Source organism: Halichoeres trimaculatus, unplaced genomic scaffold (genome assembly GCF_033239565.1).
Source record: "Halichoeres trimaculatus isolate MK-OKI-2021-1 unplaced genomic scaffold, fHalTri1.1 fHalTri1_scaffold_15, whole genome shotgun sequence".
NCBI lineage: Eukaryota > Metazoa > Chordata > Actinopteri > Labriformes > Labridae > Halichoeres > Halichoeres trimaculatus.
Genome location: NW_027437193.1, coordinates 10,106,828 through 10,123,756, shown reverse-complemented (window position 1 = coordinate 10,123,756; position 16,929 = coordinate 10,106,828). Strand labels below are relative to the sequence as shown.

The 16,929-nt window shown below is 38.7% G+C and overlaps 1 protein-coding gene across 1 annotated transcript; it reads right to left on the bottom strand.

Moving 5' to 3' along the window:
* Nucleotides 1-2,545: 2,545 nt before the first annotated feature.
* Nucleotides 2,546-16,826, bottom strand: apol1 (apolipoprotein L, 1). Its single transcript, XM_074689356.1, has 38 exons — nucleotides 16,511-16,826; nucleotides 16,245-16,298; nucleotides 14,955-15,026; nucleotides 14,794-14,853; nucleotides 14,605-14,673; nucleotides 14,046-14,117; nucleotides 13,888-13,959; nucleotides 13,696-13,755; nucleotides 13,171-13,236; nucleotides 13,001-13,069; nucleotides 12,762-12,833; nucleotides 12,607-12,675; nucleotides 12,456-12,524; nucleotides 12,294-12,362; nucleotides 12,138-12,206; nucleotides 11,988-12,044; nucleotides 11,841-11,900; nucleotides 10,921-10,986; nucleotides 10,774-10,818; nucleotides 10,576-10,650; nucleotides 10,425-10,472; nucleotides 10,207-10,275; nucleotides 10,034-10,087; nucleotides 9,797-9,865; nucleotides 9,475-9,552; nucleotides 9,324-9,383; nucleotides 8,892-8,945; nucleotides 8,594-8,647; nucleotides 7,195-7,251; nucleotides 6,920-7,012; nucleotides 6,781-6,831; nucleotides 5,813-5,896; nucleotides 5,643-5,693; nucleotides 5,026-5,073; nucleotides 4,285-4,362; nucleotides 4,139-4,178; nucleotides 3,709-3,760; nucleotides 2,546-3,550 (listed from the first exon to the last, which is right to left on the bottom strand). Exons 1-38 carry the CDS (start codon nucleotides 16,511-16,513, stop codon nucleotides 2,587-2,589), a joined length of 3,252 nt encoding a protein of 1,083 aa, XP_074545457.1. The 5' UTR covers nucleotides 16,514-16,826; the 3' UTR covers nucleotides 2,546-2,586.
* Nucleotides 16,827-16,929: the final 103 nt, after the last annotated feature.

The window sequence follows — 16,929 nt, the reverse complement described above, 5'->3', positions numbered from 1 at the left end:
GAACTGAAGGAGAAACTTATAAAAATATTCACTTCACTGTGCTGATGTGAAAAAGACTTCAAAATTTATCAAAAATTTAAAATAAACTTTATTTTTTCAGATTTTCTTCATGATGACATAAGATGTAAAAAAAAAGAAAATAAACTCACTCACTTAAATATAACTAAGTCCTTTAATATCAATCTATCTACACTTTGAAAATGGGGTTTTGTCTACTACGGTGGCTCTGAAGGTCAAATGCACAAAGTTTTATGAAAAGTAATATACACTGAAGTCCTAAAGTGTTTAATTACACATAAACATCTTTAATAAAAGCAACACATAATAAATCAATAAAATTTTACATTTGTATTTACTGAACACCATTTAACCACCAAAATCAGGGGTGTATTAAAGAGTGCTTTGGACTGTGGCATCACTGGTGGGTGTGCCCAAACAATGACATCATGAGTGGGTGTGGTCAGTACAGTTGGCATAGGATTAGGTGTAGTTGCAGCTGTTACCAGGTGTTACCAGGTCTACTTCAAATCCTTCCTGGCCCAGTGAAGGGTTATTCTGGGTGTGGTTTATCTCATAATGTTAAATATTCTGCTGATGCTGACGTTTATCGACCGCTATGTTTGGCATGTAAACAAAGCACCTTATGAACCAACAGCCAGGTCATCAATGCAGACAGACTTTCCCATGGACTGGAGTCTAAATTCAAAAGGAACTGGCTCTATGCTTTCAAAAAATGATGAAGAGATTAAAGTTCACCACACCCATCATTGAAGTAAAACAGAGCTGGAGACTTCCAAACAAAAAGGAGCAGTGGGGCATCATTGCTTCGTCTGGTGTTGAGTTACTCCCTAAGGGTACTTAGCTAAAATTGTTGGAACCCATTCTTAAAAGAAAGCTCTTCTGCCCTAGAAGGACAGATCTGAGTTGTACCTCCAAAGCAATAGATAACAGAAACACAGTCATCTGCGAAGAGCAGACTTCCTTCTTCATGCATCATAAAAAAATCTCTGGAGTAAAGTAAACACTGCTTGAGAAGGCTTTGACAAACAAGTTTATCATGATTTCTACCTAAGCAAACAGCAGCTCGGTAAGTGCACAGCAGGTAGAAGGAAATGAAGTGTTTGCTCGCTTTCATGTAAAGTTTGAAAAACACACAGATTCACAAACTATGATTTTTAGACTTTAATAAACAATTTCACATTTACATTTTATTACTCATAGAATTCTACAATATATTGCACATCAGCAGCTGTTGTTAAATGAATAACTCCACCCAAATAAATATTTGCATTATTAAACTGACGTCATTGGAGCACACAGTGCAGGCTCTGCATTTCAGATGATGACTGTGAAGTAACATTCTTTTAAACAGAAACAGACAATAGTTTTTCTGAGACGCTGGCACAGTTCTGTCACACTTTTAAAGTCCTTTTTCATTTCAGGCATGCAATGAGGATTCATTTGCCTATTCAAACCAATAGTGACAAAGAAAACCAAAATGTCCTTCTACACCTGCTGACTAAGCAACTTTGGTTGTGTTTGCATTTTATAGCTTAAGATCTTTACATTTGCTCTTTAAACAATCGACTTTGAGATAAACAAGTCGTTTTTCCAAAACCTGGTTTGTGCACCTGGATAGAGGCAAGTCATCTATAGTCCCTGTAAAACAAACATAGTCTCAGTGACATCACCCATTGGTTTCTGAGGAGACGTTTTGAGAGCACAACTTGATATTAAAAATGCTGACTCATCCTTGCATCCTTTTGACCTTTTGATGTGGATTGATTGAACTCAACCCTAAATTTCCAGGCTAAAGTTTCACTTTTAAAAGCTCTTTTGTTAAAATAACTTAAAACAAACATCATCACTTCAAATTTTTCAAAATGAGATGATTTCCTGTAGCTACTAAACTAAACAGAACTGAGCTCTAGCTACTGTAACTACTTAAAGTGGCCGAGATAGCATCCAAAACCTGAAGAAGAATATGTCAAAAAGTGGATTTGCATCCTTGTGTCAACAAAACAAAAAAAAAACATTGAGGTAAAACAGGAATGCTAATCTGCATTGCACTTAATTTCTGAGGCACTATAAATAATAAGGCACTACCCCCAAACATGCAATAGCTACACAGAGTTAAAGTTTTCAGTATTAATTGACTCACTTTCATTAAACTCTAAGAATGGTTTAAATTCTGATCTGTAAAATATAAAACCAGTTATTCATGTAATTCAAAACTACACCATGATCAGTGCAACCCTTCCTCAAAATCCTGTGGCAGCTCAACGCGATGGCACTAGGGTCAGAGAAGCAAGTAATGACACATGTGGTACCGCAAAGCTTTAGTTCCTCCCTGTAGTGTTCAGAAACAAGAAGTCAGTAATCAAAATGAAAGTCCAGAAGTTATAGAAACTAGTGAATGTCTCTTCTCCAGTCTATCAAAATCCTCTGTTTGTAGTTTTCCATATTAAGAAAAGTGGCACCAACCATCTCATGCCAACCATTCAGGAGAATTCTGGACTTTAAGATGAAGCCCAAAAAACCCTCTGAGTGAATAAAACGTCACCTTTTCCAGAGATGAGCCTTCCCTCAGACATACTCCCTGGTCTCATAGTCCTTTTTTATGGCTTTTTTAATGCGGTCAATCTCATCTTCCTCTGAACTGTACCCGTCCTCCTTGCCCTTCTTTTCATCTTTCTTTTCGTCCTCCACAGCAGCTGCATTGTTCTGGCTGTTTTCAGGTTGGGTGGACTGCAGCTCCTCTCTGATCGAGTTCAGCTCCACCAGACCGTCGTGCAGCTGTGTGGCCACCTCCCTGATTTTAGCAGCAAACTCTGACTTGGCCCCTTTCTTGAGTTCTTTGGAGTCTTTGGCCACAAAGTAGATATCCATGCCTACAAAGAGTCCAGTGAGAACACCAGTGGCCATACTGGCAATCTGGACCGCTCTGGCTGCTGTGCTGCCCGCTACGTTTGCGATCTGCACCACACGCATAATCTCATTAGCGTTGATGAGGATGGCTTTCCCCGCCATGGCACCGTCCTCGTAGAAACTAGCGCTGAGCACAGGGAAGTCCCGGTTGTAGGCGTTTTTCTTCATCTTGATCAGATCGAACCTCTTCAAGTTCTCAATACCCTGCTTGATGAACTTCAGGCACTTGTTGAGGTCAGCCATCTTCTCCTGGTAGTCCTGCACAATCTTCTCCACCTTCTTGCGATCCATGGAGTTGTTGACCTGGTTGGAGATGCCGGCACCAGCAGATGTCAGACCACCTGCTGTCGCAACACCCAACCCTACAGCCGTGACAATCAAAGAGGTTCCCATAGTGACTGGAGCCAGAGCCAGGCCAGCGATGGTGGCTACGCCTCCAATGGCGCTGGTGGAACCACCGGTGATTTGAGCTATCTTTGTGTTCTTGCTGAATTTGTCCAGACCATCTGCGATGCCGTTGAGATCAATGACGTGCTGCCAGAGGCTCTCAGCCCGCTCTGAGAATAGTTTGTTGAAGACGCGGATGCCCTTCTGCACCTTATCAGCTGTCACAGCAAAGGCTCTGTGAGGAGAGAGGAAGGAGAGATTACGCAGAGCCAGGCCACCTTCCACTCAACGCAGTAAAGAATATATTTTTTCTTTTCTATAAAACATTCAAAAGCTTCATAAAGTTATTTCAGACGTGTCTATACAAGATCAGGATTTTCTGACTCTACTTACTTGGCCTCTTCTTTTTCTGTCATGTCATCATCTTGAGGTGTGTCTTCCCAAGCTGAAAAAGCAGATCAATAACAGTATTATAACATGTTTTTAGAGCTGTAAAGGTTTGATGACTTCCTTTTCTGAAAGTATGGGCACTAAAACAGCCTCATTTTTCATGTTATCAGGATTTTCACCAGATATTGAAACAGATATTGAAACAGTCAGCATCTGTCTCGGTAGTCAGGTGAACTGGACTGATGCATGGCCTGGGGTTTCAAGTAAAGACTTTGTTTAAGTCAGAGAAAGTCTTTCATACCAAACCTGGAGAATCTGTCTGACTTTGTGCATGACCCTGGTTCTTTCATTTTTGAACAGGACAGTCCTCCCTTATAGCAATCTTTCACATCAATAAAAACAGTGTGTTGCAGCAGTAACATTCATAACTTACACTCCACTGTGTTCCACCACTCCATGAGATCCTCCACTTCCTGGAAAACACAGATTTGTGTGAGTTTGCATGATGGCGCGTGTTATGCAAACAGTTATCAGACAGTCTTAAAAGAGCTTGAAATTGTGCCCTTTTCTGACACCAACCTCTGCATTTCTGGGCTGCCCAGGGTCAATGCGATAGTCTTCCAGCTGGTCAAACAAGGATCTGTTTCCGGCTCCATTCTGAAACAACAAAAATAATGCTGCTTAAAATATATTAAAAAATGCTAAGACTTTATTTTTTAAAGTGTAAAGACAAGAAGTGTGGGGGCAAAGTGTATATCAAGAGGCAAAGAGACTGAAAATGTGAAGGAAGAGTTCAATTGAACATTTCAAGAACTGTGTATTTATAGTTTCACTTTTTACACTGTAACACAGGAGGAAGTAATAGTCTAAGGGTGTCTGCATGCACTGCTTTGTTTCTGCTGTTTTTTGCAGAAGTAAAAAGACCAGATCCTTCCATGGGCAAGTTAAATAAGGAAGCAGAGAAACTAGTCTGGGCACATTGCAACCCAAAGAGCTCTCATCTTCCATGTTAAGGGCATGTTCAAACACGATGGCGCCTTGAGGAAGGTAAGGGGGTGGGTTTCATGACAGAGGAGGAAAAAACACAAGCCGACTATAATAGTCTCTGCTGGGAGCTGAGGAGACACCCAGGAGGTAAACAAAAGCAAGAGGCTGTGTTCAGGGGCAGGTTGTATGACTGCAAGAGACATTTTGCAACACTGGACCACAACAAGTACAACAGCCTCTTATTTGTCTCGTAGATAAACTCACAGAGACGGGGGAGGATTTAAAGTTACTTTAACTGTAAGATCTTGTTAGTAGTGAAACTGCTGTCACTACCTCTGAGTTTTCTGCTGCTTCCTGTGCTCTCCTCTGCACAGCTTTTCCCTGAAACCAAACACAAACACAGTTAGGCACAACAGAGATAAAAAATCAGCCCAGAGGAAGATATTTTATTACTTTATTACTTTTTATTTAATACATTAGTGAAAAAAAATTGTTGATCATCAGGGGGGTAACTGGCTCAGTCCTTTTCTAACAAAGGTAGAGTGTGCTTGGAATTTGAGCTATGCTAACGTCTTACCTTACCTACAAGCGTTAACAGAAATACTGACAAGAGACAACTACAAACATCTGAGTAACGTAGCAGAGATAAACAACCGATGCAGGTCTCAAAAGCTAAATGACCTGAACCTGCGAGGTTGAGGAACCTCAACTTGACTTCAAAGGAAAGACTTTTTATCAAAGAGCTACGAGGGTCCTCTGGAGACGTGGTGGACCAAAAGCACACCAAACTACTTGTTATGCCTGTCATACTTTTTTAGACTGTCACTTTTTCTCATCCTTTAAATAAAGAACATTCTCTGAGGCGAAAGAGTGAAAAGGGATATTTTTAATCTTTTCTGTGAGTTTGAATGTTGCATTCAGACCTGAAAACACACACGTATGATTGTTACCTTGACTTGAGGCAGGAAGGGGTTGTGTTTCTTGGGTTTTCTCACTTTAGTCTAAAGAGAATAAAACACAGAATTCTAGAGTTAATAGACAAAAACAAGACGTCAAATATTCAGAAATCAGAAAAAAATCTACAACCAAAAATGCATTTAAACAAAATGAGTTTAAAGACCTCCTTTGGTTTGTCTTGGCCATCTTCCTCTTTGGATGAAGAGTTTTCTGCTTCGTCCTTCAGCCCCTCGTCATCAGATGAAGCCTGAAGGAGATGAAAACCACAGTTTGGTTATCTCAGCAAAAACAAAAAGGTAACACAAGGTTGTAAATGACCTTTTCTTATTAATAGTAAAACTTTCATTTTCCCAAAACATTATGGATTTAAATGAATAATAGAGCATGTAACAAAAGGAACTTGTAGATCTAAAGAGGGTAAAACTGGCATAGAGCTCTCTTATCTGATAACAACTGTTGCTATAGTTAAGTGAGAAAATAAATTCACACTAAAAGCTATTTTCTTACCAGTGTTTCAGTTTATTTTGGGGGTAAGATGATATTAGATATAATGTCAATAGTTTATTAAATGGAGAATAAGACACAGTCTTTCAGACTTTTGCAAAACTTTCAAACTATGAAGAGAATTCTTTACTGCTGCATATTTTGAAGACAGGGCAGATGGAAAGAAGATTATTCTTTAGTACTGATAAAGGTAGAATGCAACACTTTATGCAAACAACTTGCAACACTTTGCATTTAAGTTGCATTTTTGATTTTAAAGAACTGCTTTCTGATATCAACATCTTTCTCCTGGATGCCTGAAATGGGTGTATGTGGTGTTTAGCACTCCAGGACCATGAAGGTGTAGTGTGACATAAACCTGGATTAAGCTACTCAAGTTCTTGTTTCTCCAGTTCAGCAACAATCAGAGCAGCCTCCTTAAGAGGCTTCAGACTGCGAGTTCACTGCCTTAAACAAATAAAGAGATATATTTGATTTCTGATCAGTAGATAAGGCTCTGAGATTTGATCCTCGATCATGTGAACAGCTCACTGGTTCAGTTTGATCAGTGTCGTCTTGAGAGGATGAGTATTGACTCGGCGTGCTCAAATGTAGGAAGGAATGAGTTTGTGCGTGTTTGATTGTTACCTTGACCCGAGCCAAGAAAGGATTAGGCCTCTTGGGTTTCTTGACTTTGTTCTGAAGAGAAAGTCAGGATAAAAGAAGATTATAAAAACAGGTCATATTCTGAAATGTTCTCACAGATAGATGAAGTGAGTTTAAAGACCTCCTCTGTTTTTTCCTTGTCATCTTCATCTTTCTTTTCCTCCTTTGATGAAGAGTTGTCTTCCTCTTTCAGCCCTTCATCATCAGACTGAGCCTGAAGTAGATAATAATCAGAGAGTGAATACAACTGTGACGTAGTTAAGTTTTGCCAAAGCATAAAAACAACATCAAGAGGAAATGAACAAGGGATACTACTCGTGTTCAGTTGAGAAAGGTGTGAAAAATGTATTTATAACTTGAATTTCAAACTGAAAAAGCAGCAAATCTGTTAAATACCTTGGCTGCGGCATGCGGCATAAATGGATTACGGTGCTTGTGTTTTTTGGTCTTGGTCTGTAAAAGAGGAAAAAGGGAGGGTGTCAGTGGTTGGTGGCATAAAAGGCAAAAACCGGAGGAAATACATTTTATCATATTATTAATATGAAACTTATAACAACTGAAAGACCAAACATTAAAAATCTGACACACATTTTCAGTAACACCCTTCTCTTCTTGAAGTCCAACATTGAAAAATAACTATATCCAACTTGACAAGCCCTCAGCGAGCTGTGATGTGATGAGTGTGAAACTCATACTGTGTGTGTAGTCAAACATATTTTTAAAGATCACTTTTTTTTTCTCACAGCACAGCTAAAAAGAGAGTTTAAAAAAGGGAACGAGGTAACACTAACTGTAGCCTCTGTGCATGAGGCGCCTGCTTTACATTTGTGTCGTCTTGGGTTTGGAAATGAATAACTTTCTAGGAAAGCTTGAGTGACATTAGATCAACCCTGAGCCTGACTAAAGAGGAGAAACCCTTTGTACGAAGAGGTTAACTGACCTTGTTTAACACAATGATAAACACAAGTTTCCATACTTCTCACAGTGACAGTAGCGTGACGGTAGCACATGTCATTTGCATACCTGAAGCATGACACATCAGATAAGCAGAAAGCAGAAACTAGGACAGTTAGATGTTGGAGAGATTACCTGCAACTACACTTATTGTTTTAGTTCACCTTTATGCAGCTGATAACATGGATTCATATTAAACACACAGAGAAAATCTTTCACAAAAAAGCAGAATACATTCATGTATGATAACAAATTCTAGATGTATTTTACACAGTAGTGCTTAAAAGAGTTTAGCCAAAAGTTTAGAACAAATCAACCTTTTTACTTATGTTATTATTTTATTTTATTTATTTATTTATTATTTATTTTTCCCCACCCAAAATATACTTTAATTCATCAGTTTTCAGAACACTTGATAATAACCACAAACTTGGACATATGTCTACACAGAAATATATTTGGTTTGGACTTGTTTGCACTCTTTCACTGTTGGCCAGATATCCTGTTTGAGATTTGGGAAGATTTTTTATTTTGTTAGGGAAGGGGCATAGACACGCCTGTAAATGTAAATGACAAAGTTCTTATTGTGCTACTACCCCTGGCATTCTAATTTTTCATACAAAACTTGTTTTATATTTTTTTATTTTAATTTGCTTTCAAAAAGTTATTTTTATTATCATTACCACATTTTATAACAATGGTCAGACAACAATATGTTATACATGTCTTACTGCTTTTCCTTATTTCTGAAAAATGAATGTAACTTTTTCTAGCTGCAAAACATGTTTTAATTTTGCATTGAATAAAAACTTAAACACGAACAAAAATTAGATTAACTTACTTTTCTTTCTTGGGAGCTCGTCTCATCGTTCAGGATTTCGTCGTCTGACTGACTCTGCAGGAAATGAAACATATCACATTTGAATGATTTTACGCAGCAGCACAGTTTTACTTGAGTGTTTTATAGCTGTTTCTTTAAGAAAATATTCTTGGGAACGCAGCACAGCACATCTTGAAACTGTTTTAAATGCATTCTGCATTTTTGGATGTGCCATGTAAAATATATTATGATATTATTTAGTGAGGAAAAAAATGTGGATATGAAAACACTAAAAGTAATCAAAGTCCAGTTCATGTACCTCTGCATCTTTCTTCTGCTTGTGCCAGCCATGCTTCACTGTCCGGTTCACCTCCTGAGATTAAACCAGAGCAATATATTCAACCAAAGAGCTGATAAACCAGCACTGATACACTCTAATACAAACAGTAATGTTTATTCCCTAAACATAGAAAAGCTTTAAGTAGTTCCTCTGGGACTACGGCAGGAACTACAGCAGCTTTTTCTCTTCGGAAATCATGTCCTTGTTTCTCAACAGCAGACAAAAAGACTTTGTTCTAATACAGAAACAGAATTCAAGACACACTAACACTACCTCTTTATTCGAGTAAGCATGAACAACACAGAGAAGTCTGAGCCGATTATTGGCGCATAACTATGCCCTCAATTGTCTAAAAGCGCTGAAGAGGAAGAAATGTGTGAAAGATCTACATATGAGAAGTTCAGACTGTACCTGACTGCCCTCTGTTCCTCTAGATTTCATTTTTTCATAAGTGGATGTCCTCTTCATTTCCTGTGAGGAGATCATCGTCTTAAAAAACTTAAAGACAAAGGAAAAATCTCTCTTCACACCAAACGTTGCTGAATGTGAGTTGCTAGCAAACCTCTTCTGTTGGTCTGGCGGGAACCAGAGGAGTTTCACTTCTTTCCTTCCTCTCTCGCTGGATCATATTGCCTTTGACCTGTCAAGGACACACACGCACACACACACACACATACGGTCACACAGCGAAACAGTGAAACAGTGTGCTGGAGCTGAGGGACTGGAGGAATTGAGAAAAGGACCCAAGATTTAAAGGGACGTGAAGGGAGGAGGAGGATGTGGTGGAAGAGGAGGAGTGTGAACAGAAGGGGTGTTTCAGACAGAAGTTGATCAGCTGTGTGTGGTCACTGATGACTCACGAGTGATGCAAAAAATAGACTGACCGTTTTCGGCTTCTCTTCCACTTGATTTTCACTCTCCTTGAGCATTTCTTCGGCATCTTCGTTGTCTTTCTGAAAAAAATGACATTACACATAAGCTTTGGAGCTTCATTAGATAAAATCAGATCCTTATGTAGCTTAGAAAACAACAGCTGTGTGTATTGGCTGGAAAAATATGCCTTTGAATCTCACATAGTGTCATAAACACTGGCAAGGCATTGAAGTGTAAAGCTTCCTTACTTTGTTTGCATATCGGAATGGATTCAGTTTCGTCATCGCCTCAGCAAATTTATTCTGAACAGAAAACAAAAAGACGACAAGCATTAGACTTTATTAGCATGTATACTATAAACACTGAGCTTATTGCTTATAAGCCAAAACTTTAAAAACAAGAATCAAAAACTCTTCAAAACCTGTTTGTGAGTATGTTGGCCCTCTCCATTATCTGACGCCTCCTCCTTATCAGAGTCAGAGTCCTTCTCCTGCAGAGTGAGACATGTAGCATAAATAGTTACAACAGTTGGGAGTGGAAACATTCGAAATCAATCGCATATCACTTTATAATCCCCTAATTCAGACGTTTCTGTGGGAGACACTTTGTTTCAGTAAAGTGCAGTGCAGCATCTCCCACCTTTCTGTCAGTGTGGAACGTGCTCTTCATCATTGCGCTGAAACCATTCTGAAACGAGACAAAAACAGTGTTATTAGACACTTCATGATTCTAACACTATTTTCACAAAGCTACTTTTAGCACAAAACTATCATAAAGCAACAGCGCTCACCTGCTTGGCTTTGGGCTTGTCAGCAGTAGAGCTGTTCTCAGTGGCGTCTCCAGATTGTTCAGTCTTTTCCTTATCCTGTTAAAGACACCACAAACAAAAATCAGGGTGTTGTTTTCTCTAAATCACACCACCAGAGCAATGAAAAGGAAGGTATGATTTTTTTTTTACTGAGCATGATTAAAGTAAAGCCAAAATGACCTGAGATGAGAAGGAGAAAGGGTTTTTCTTCTTTTTGTCTTCACCCTGACAAAAAAGATGAAGGGATCAGCAACTGTTTGTGTTAGTATGTGTATGAGAGAATTGTTTCTACTCTCTGCTGGTGTTAATTCCAGTTCTGTCTCTCACCTTTGAAGACTTTTCTGTGAGATTTTCACTGCTGGCAGTGAGTTCAATATCCTCAGACAGATCATCCTGAACAGAGACACAAGAAGAAGTCATACATAAGAATCAAGGAATCTTTTTTATAAAAAAGGTGCTAAATCTGTGCTCCAGCTACGCTCTAACTAAACTTTGAAAATCTTTAACATTTTAACTTCAACATATGATTCATAATTATTTATTTAAAGGGATTTAAAAAAAAATTTGTAGCCAAGAAATTGCCCCTTACAAATGAGATACAATTTTCAAATTTCAACTCACAAAAACAAGAAAAGCACTCAGAGAATGCAGACCTCCAAGCATATTGTGATTGTCACCAACACTTTAGTCCTACTTTAATGTTATACTCCCTTTCAACAGACCTTCTGCTACAATTTGGTGCTAGCTGCAGGTTTGTACGATAATTTGTTACCTGACAGTGTTGAAAATTATGATGACCCAGTACATATTTCACATTCCAGATCGTAGTATCCAGAATATTGCCTGGATCTGGATCGTACTTTTACATCTGTCAGAAATTATTGTGACCTTGTCTTGTATTGTTTTGCAAAGCAATCTGACCATTTCTTGGGGAGTTATATACACATATGGTCAAAACAGCCCTATCTCTCAAGATAAAGAATCCTTTAAAAACATCCTGGATCCAGACTCTAAAGTTTGATCACTTCTTCCTTATCTCATTTTGAACATTTCCTGAAAATTTCATGAAGATTCATTGGTGAATTTTTGAGTTATGTTGTTCACAGACAAACAGACAAACTCTCCCAAAAACATGAGCTTCCTTGGGGGAGGTAAAAATTCTCACCCTGCTCAAATTGAGTGTCACATTAATATTTCCTTAAAGCCTCAAACATGCAACCTCACTCTCTGAAACTTGACCATCTTACCTGAGACTGAGATTTGGCAACTTTTTTCTTGAACACACCGCTAAAGATTCCTCCCTTCTCCTGAGAAAATGATGAAAAGGAAATTTGAACACAGCTCTGTTTGGTTGTAGCTATGTTGTTGTAATGTCTGGCTTTAGAGAGACTCACCTTTTCAGAAAGATTATCATTACTGCCTGAGAGTTCTCCAGGTGCTGACAGGTCATCCTGAAGGTAAAAACAAAAAATCCAAACTTCATGTTAATCCTTTCCTAATGACTCAAAGTAGCATGTTTATGAGGTGAGATGAATCACTCTCACCTGAGATTGTGCTCTCGTAGAAGGCTTTGGGGATTTTTTGAACATCCCACTGAAGACTCCTCCTGACTCCTGGAAGAAAAGCCAGAGAAAACTGATCGCAAATGTTCCCAACATCAAAGGTATTAAAGTATTTGTTGGCTATGTGACAACGCTTACCTTGGTGCTGCTGTTCACAGACAGATTGTCCGTGCTGCCTGAGCGCTCACTGGGAGCAGTCAAATCCTCCTGAAGGAGAGAAACAGATGTCAGATCAATCCACAATAATCTATAGTCCGATAGTTTCATCACAGGGAGAACAAGCAGCCTCTGAACTCTTACCTGAGACTGTGTTCTTGCAAAAAGCTTTGGGGATTTTTTGAACATCCCACTGAAGACTCCTCCAGTTTCCTGGAACAAATAGTCACAGGTAAATATTTTTCCAAACTGGACTCATAATAAAGGTATCAAGTCAAGTCTTCTACAGTCTTACCTTAGTGTTGCTGTTTACAGAAAGGTTGTCATTGCTGCCTGTGATCTCATTGGGTGCAGTTAGATCCTCCTGTAAACATGATGTCAAACCTGGTCCAGTTATCATTTCACTTCCCGATTGTGTAACAAGAAAAAAGTCACATGTGCGACTCTCACCTGAGATTGTGCCTTTGCTCCAGGTGGTTTTGGGGATTTTTTGAACATGCCACTGAACACTCCTCCCGACTCCTGCAAGGGAAAAAAGTCTCACAAATTTATTTTCCTTAACTGGTCCTCTGAGGATCTCAACTTCAAAAATAGACACTTAGGAATGCGGCTCAAACTGTCAAAAATATTCCACTTGATACAGTTTTTGAAAGAAGAGGTGGTTTTCTAAAATCCAAACTAAACCTTACCTTCGTGTTACTGTTGACAGATAGATTATCTGAGCTTCCTGAGCGCTCAGTGGGTGCAGACAAATCTTCCTGCAGGTGAGAAAACAAACATCCTCTCTCAGTTATAATCATCAGATCCTAACACAGTAACATCTGGGGACATTGTCAGTTCAACACAGTCCATCTCTCACCTGAGATTGTGCTCTTGTTCCAAAATGATTTTTCTTAAAAATCCCACTAAACACTCCTCCACTCTCCTGAAAAGTGGGAAAATCCAAATTAATTATAAAGGTGAAATTAAAGTTACAAAGTGTTTATACTCTGATACAGCTATCAGACAAAGATCTAGTGCTTTACACGCTCGCCTGCTTTGTTTCAAAATTGCCGACCCATGCACACTGAGCTCCAAACATCCACAAAAACAGAACACACCCTTTCCAAACTCAGCGGCCATGAGTCATCGTCTGTACACATGCAGCGGATTTAATTACATCTTAGTTTTATGCTAAGGAAGAACTGACATATTTTCACCTGATGTAAAATTTTAACTTATCAACAAATTAGCTTGATTTATCCAAACTTTTTTTTCCTTTCATAGTCAATCCTTAAAGGTATTAAGGCCCTAGTTTGCCAAAGATTGTTCAACAAAGCAGTTTCCTTCCTTACAATGACATATCAGTTACATCAGAAAGAAAGCTTAAGACAATGAGACTCACTTTACTTGATTTTTCAGACAGATTTTCATTGCTGTCCGTGAGCTCAATGTCCAAAAGATCCTGAAATACACAGATTATACACCAACAAGTGAATGAAACAGCACATTACACAAAAGCATAATTAAACTGATATCATATTCTCCAGAGGCTGCATCACTCTGTGTGGAAGTGGATCAGAGGATTGTGTTTAACCTGTGAAGCCCTCCGGGCATGTCCTGGTTTATGAGGTCGTTTCAGTATCCCGCTGAACACACTGGGTTTTTCCTGAAGAGACAAAAGGTGGAGGACAGTTCAGTTTTGCAACACACTGTGGGAAATAAAATCATGGCTTAGGTAGAGAGTGAACTCACCTTTGAAGGTTTGTTTTCTGTCACGTTTTCACTGCTGGTAGACAGCTCAACATTGTGTAGTGAGACAGAGTCCTGTGGGAATATTTTAGAAAAAGGAGATCATTTTTACAACACAGATTGTAATAATGAGATACATGAAACATTTTTTACTAAAAAAAAATCAAACTCAAAGAGAAGTCAACTGTTTTTTTTCCTTTTTAAGTCTTTGTAAATCATCAAAACACAAATTTATTTTTTTATTATGCTGGAATAAATTCCTTATATTTGTAAACAATGTGAGAAAATTGTTAAAATGAACTAAGTTTCTTAAAAGGCCACAGTAGTATCTTCAAACTGCTTAAATTTGTTTAACCTTAAAAGACTAATTTTAAGTTGTTTGAAACAGAGAAAGGCAGCCTTTTTTGATGAATAATTCTAAATATCCAATAAGCAAAGTCCCTGAAATTTATGCAGTAAAAAGAAAAAGATAAATGACCAATTTTCAAGTTCTATTTTTAACATCAGACACATCTGAAAGTGTAAAAGAGGTGTAAAGTAAACTGAAGGATCGCCCACACACCTGTTGCTGTGTCTCTTTGTTAGCTTTGGTCGTCTTCTTAAACATATCTTTGAACACATTGCCTTTCTCCTGTAACAACAAAAAGAACAACAAAGAAAACTGATTAAAAAAAATAACACTTTCACTTATTTTCATGGATTGAACAAAAGACAAGACATAAATGAGGCAGATATGTCTGCTGATCATCACCTTGCGTTCATCCAGACTGTCGCTGCTCTTTGAGAGTTCACTGTTGGCCGATAAACCGTCCTGAAAAGCCAACAAAAAGCCAACAGTTACAGTGTGTGAGTGAAAGAAGAATCAAATTGAGCTGAGCTCTAGACTTAAACCGAGGGATGTTCATGCCTTACCTGTGCTGGGGCTGATGGTTCAATAATCTTGGATGATCTCTTCAACATCCCGCCAAATAAAGCTGCTTTTTGCTGCATTAGGAGGAAAGAAAGAGAGTACTTAAACCTTGTAGGAAAAACTAAAAAGCACAAGGCCAAGTTTTACTGTTCTTTGACATGATATTACATTCACTCTATGGAGAAGCTGAAGAATTATTCAACACAACATTTAACAGTTTCATGGATGACAGGATGCACATTTCTTTGTTCACTTTTCTCAGTCCAGCCACATGTCCGGAGTTCATGTCTGGACCTGATCCTGCCTTCAGGTTTGGACTTGAAACACTGTATTTCAAGTGATTGTTATGTTATTAGCTCTGGGAAAACTGATTGTAAAACTGATCTGCTATATACAGGACATCATAATAAGACTGAAAATAGACTGTCACTGTAACTTACTAGAGCTGTGTCTTAAATGCCTGTTCAACTCCAGAACAGGACCACAAATGTTGCTTTATATTCATACAAAGATTCTTGTTAGAGAGATGGATATGTATGCAAACAGAAAAAAGTCACAGAACTCACAGTTTAGTGTTTGAAAATGAAGTATTCAAGGAAACTTTCAAGAAAATAAAGGAAAAGTAAGGCACAAACAAGTAAACAAACTGAGCTCCAGTGTGTGTTGTCTTTCCCTTCACTATGTAAACATGTTAGACAGAGCAGTTTTTTGTGCTTTACATTGACACACTTTTCAGTGTTTTGGCTTGGGACTCCAACATTTAAGGACAAAAACTGCACAGATAAAAGTAGAGTGGTAGCTGAGTTATTTAAGCCTTACTTTCTACGATCAGTAATTTCTGATGCTGAAAAAAAACATGATTCATCCCCTGAATTTAACTGAGTCTTAATCATGTTACAGGCTTTCTGAAACATGAGGAGCAAGATGGCAAATTAAGAGACAGTGACCGAGGATGAAATAAGTAAGTAAATACTCTATTTTCTATCCTACAAACTGTGTCTTAAAAGCCTTGACAGCAAGTCTGGCTGTAAGGAAGGTTGATTTTTATCCTGAAGCTACCTGTGAGGTCAATCCGGCTATGGCAACAGGACAACACTGAACACCATAAGGGTGTAATGCTGAAATCTGGCAACAAACCCTTATAGACAACGTTTAGCTGTCAGTAAGGAGACAGTCTGAAGAGAGTCTGCAAACATACTTAAAAACTGAGCTGTGTAGGATATGAGTTAATAGTTTCAGGGGACAGATTTGTGATTAGCAACTTTCAAACATCGACAGAAACGTGCACTCACAGCTACGCCTCCTCCATCACATTCCAAATCCAGATCCAGGTGATCGTATCGATCCTGTCAAACAGACATTTTCTGACGTTATTAACGGTTATTTCTACGCACGTGAACCTTATTTTTAAACAGTCTGTGACATCAACCGACATTTCGACAACAAAAAATACATACGTTACAGATACAGTCTGTGTCCAGGATTACTGTGTGGAAATCTACAGAAACAAAGTTTCCACACGGACTTTAGCTAGCTTTTTAACGTTATGGTAACTCACCATGACCCCACGCTGTGTAGTGTGAAGTTATTCCGTGTTTTCCAGGTGTTAGAGAGGATTGTTTGAGCCGTAACCGTCCTCGGAGAGTTTCTGTCCTCCTCCCCTGTGTTGATACTGTCGGCTGTTGTCACTGACTAAGCTCCGTTCAAGATCCTCCCCTCTCTGTGGAAAAAATAGAAACACGCTTCCCACAGGCCCTTGTGACTAATGTGGGTGTTCATAAACAAGATACTCTAATCTAATAAAGAAACCAGCAAATCCAGTTTTTTCTTCTTCTTAACCTGGGAGTTGCCATTCAGGTGAAGGCGTGACTATCCGAGTGTCTCACCTGGGAGCTCAAACTCATGCTGCTTTCAAATGCGCCTCGGAAACTCCTACTTCCGACCGTTGGTATTTCAGCGTCGGAATGAATGAGTGCG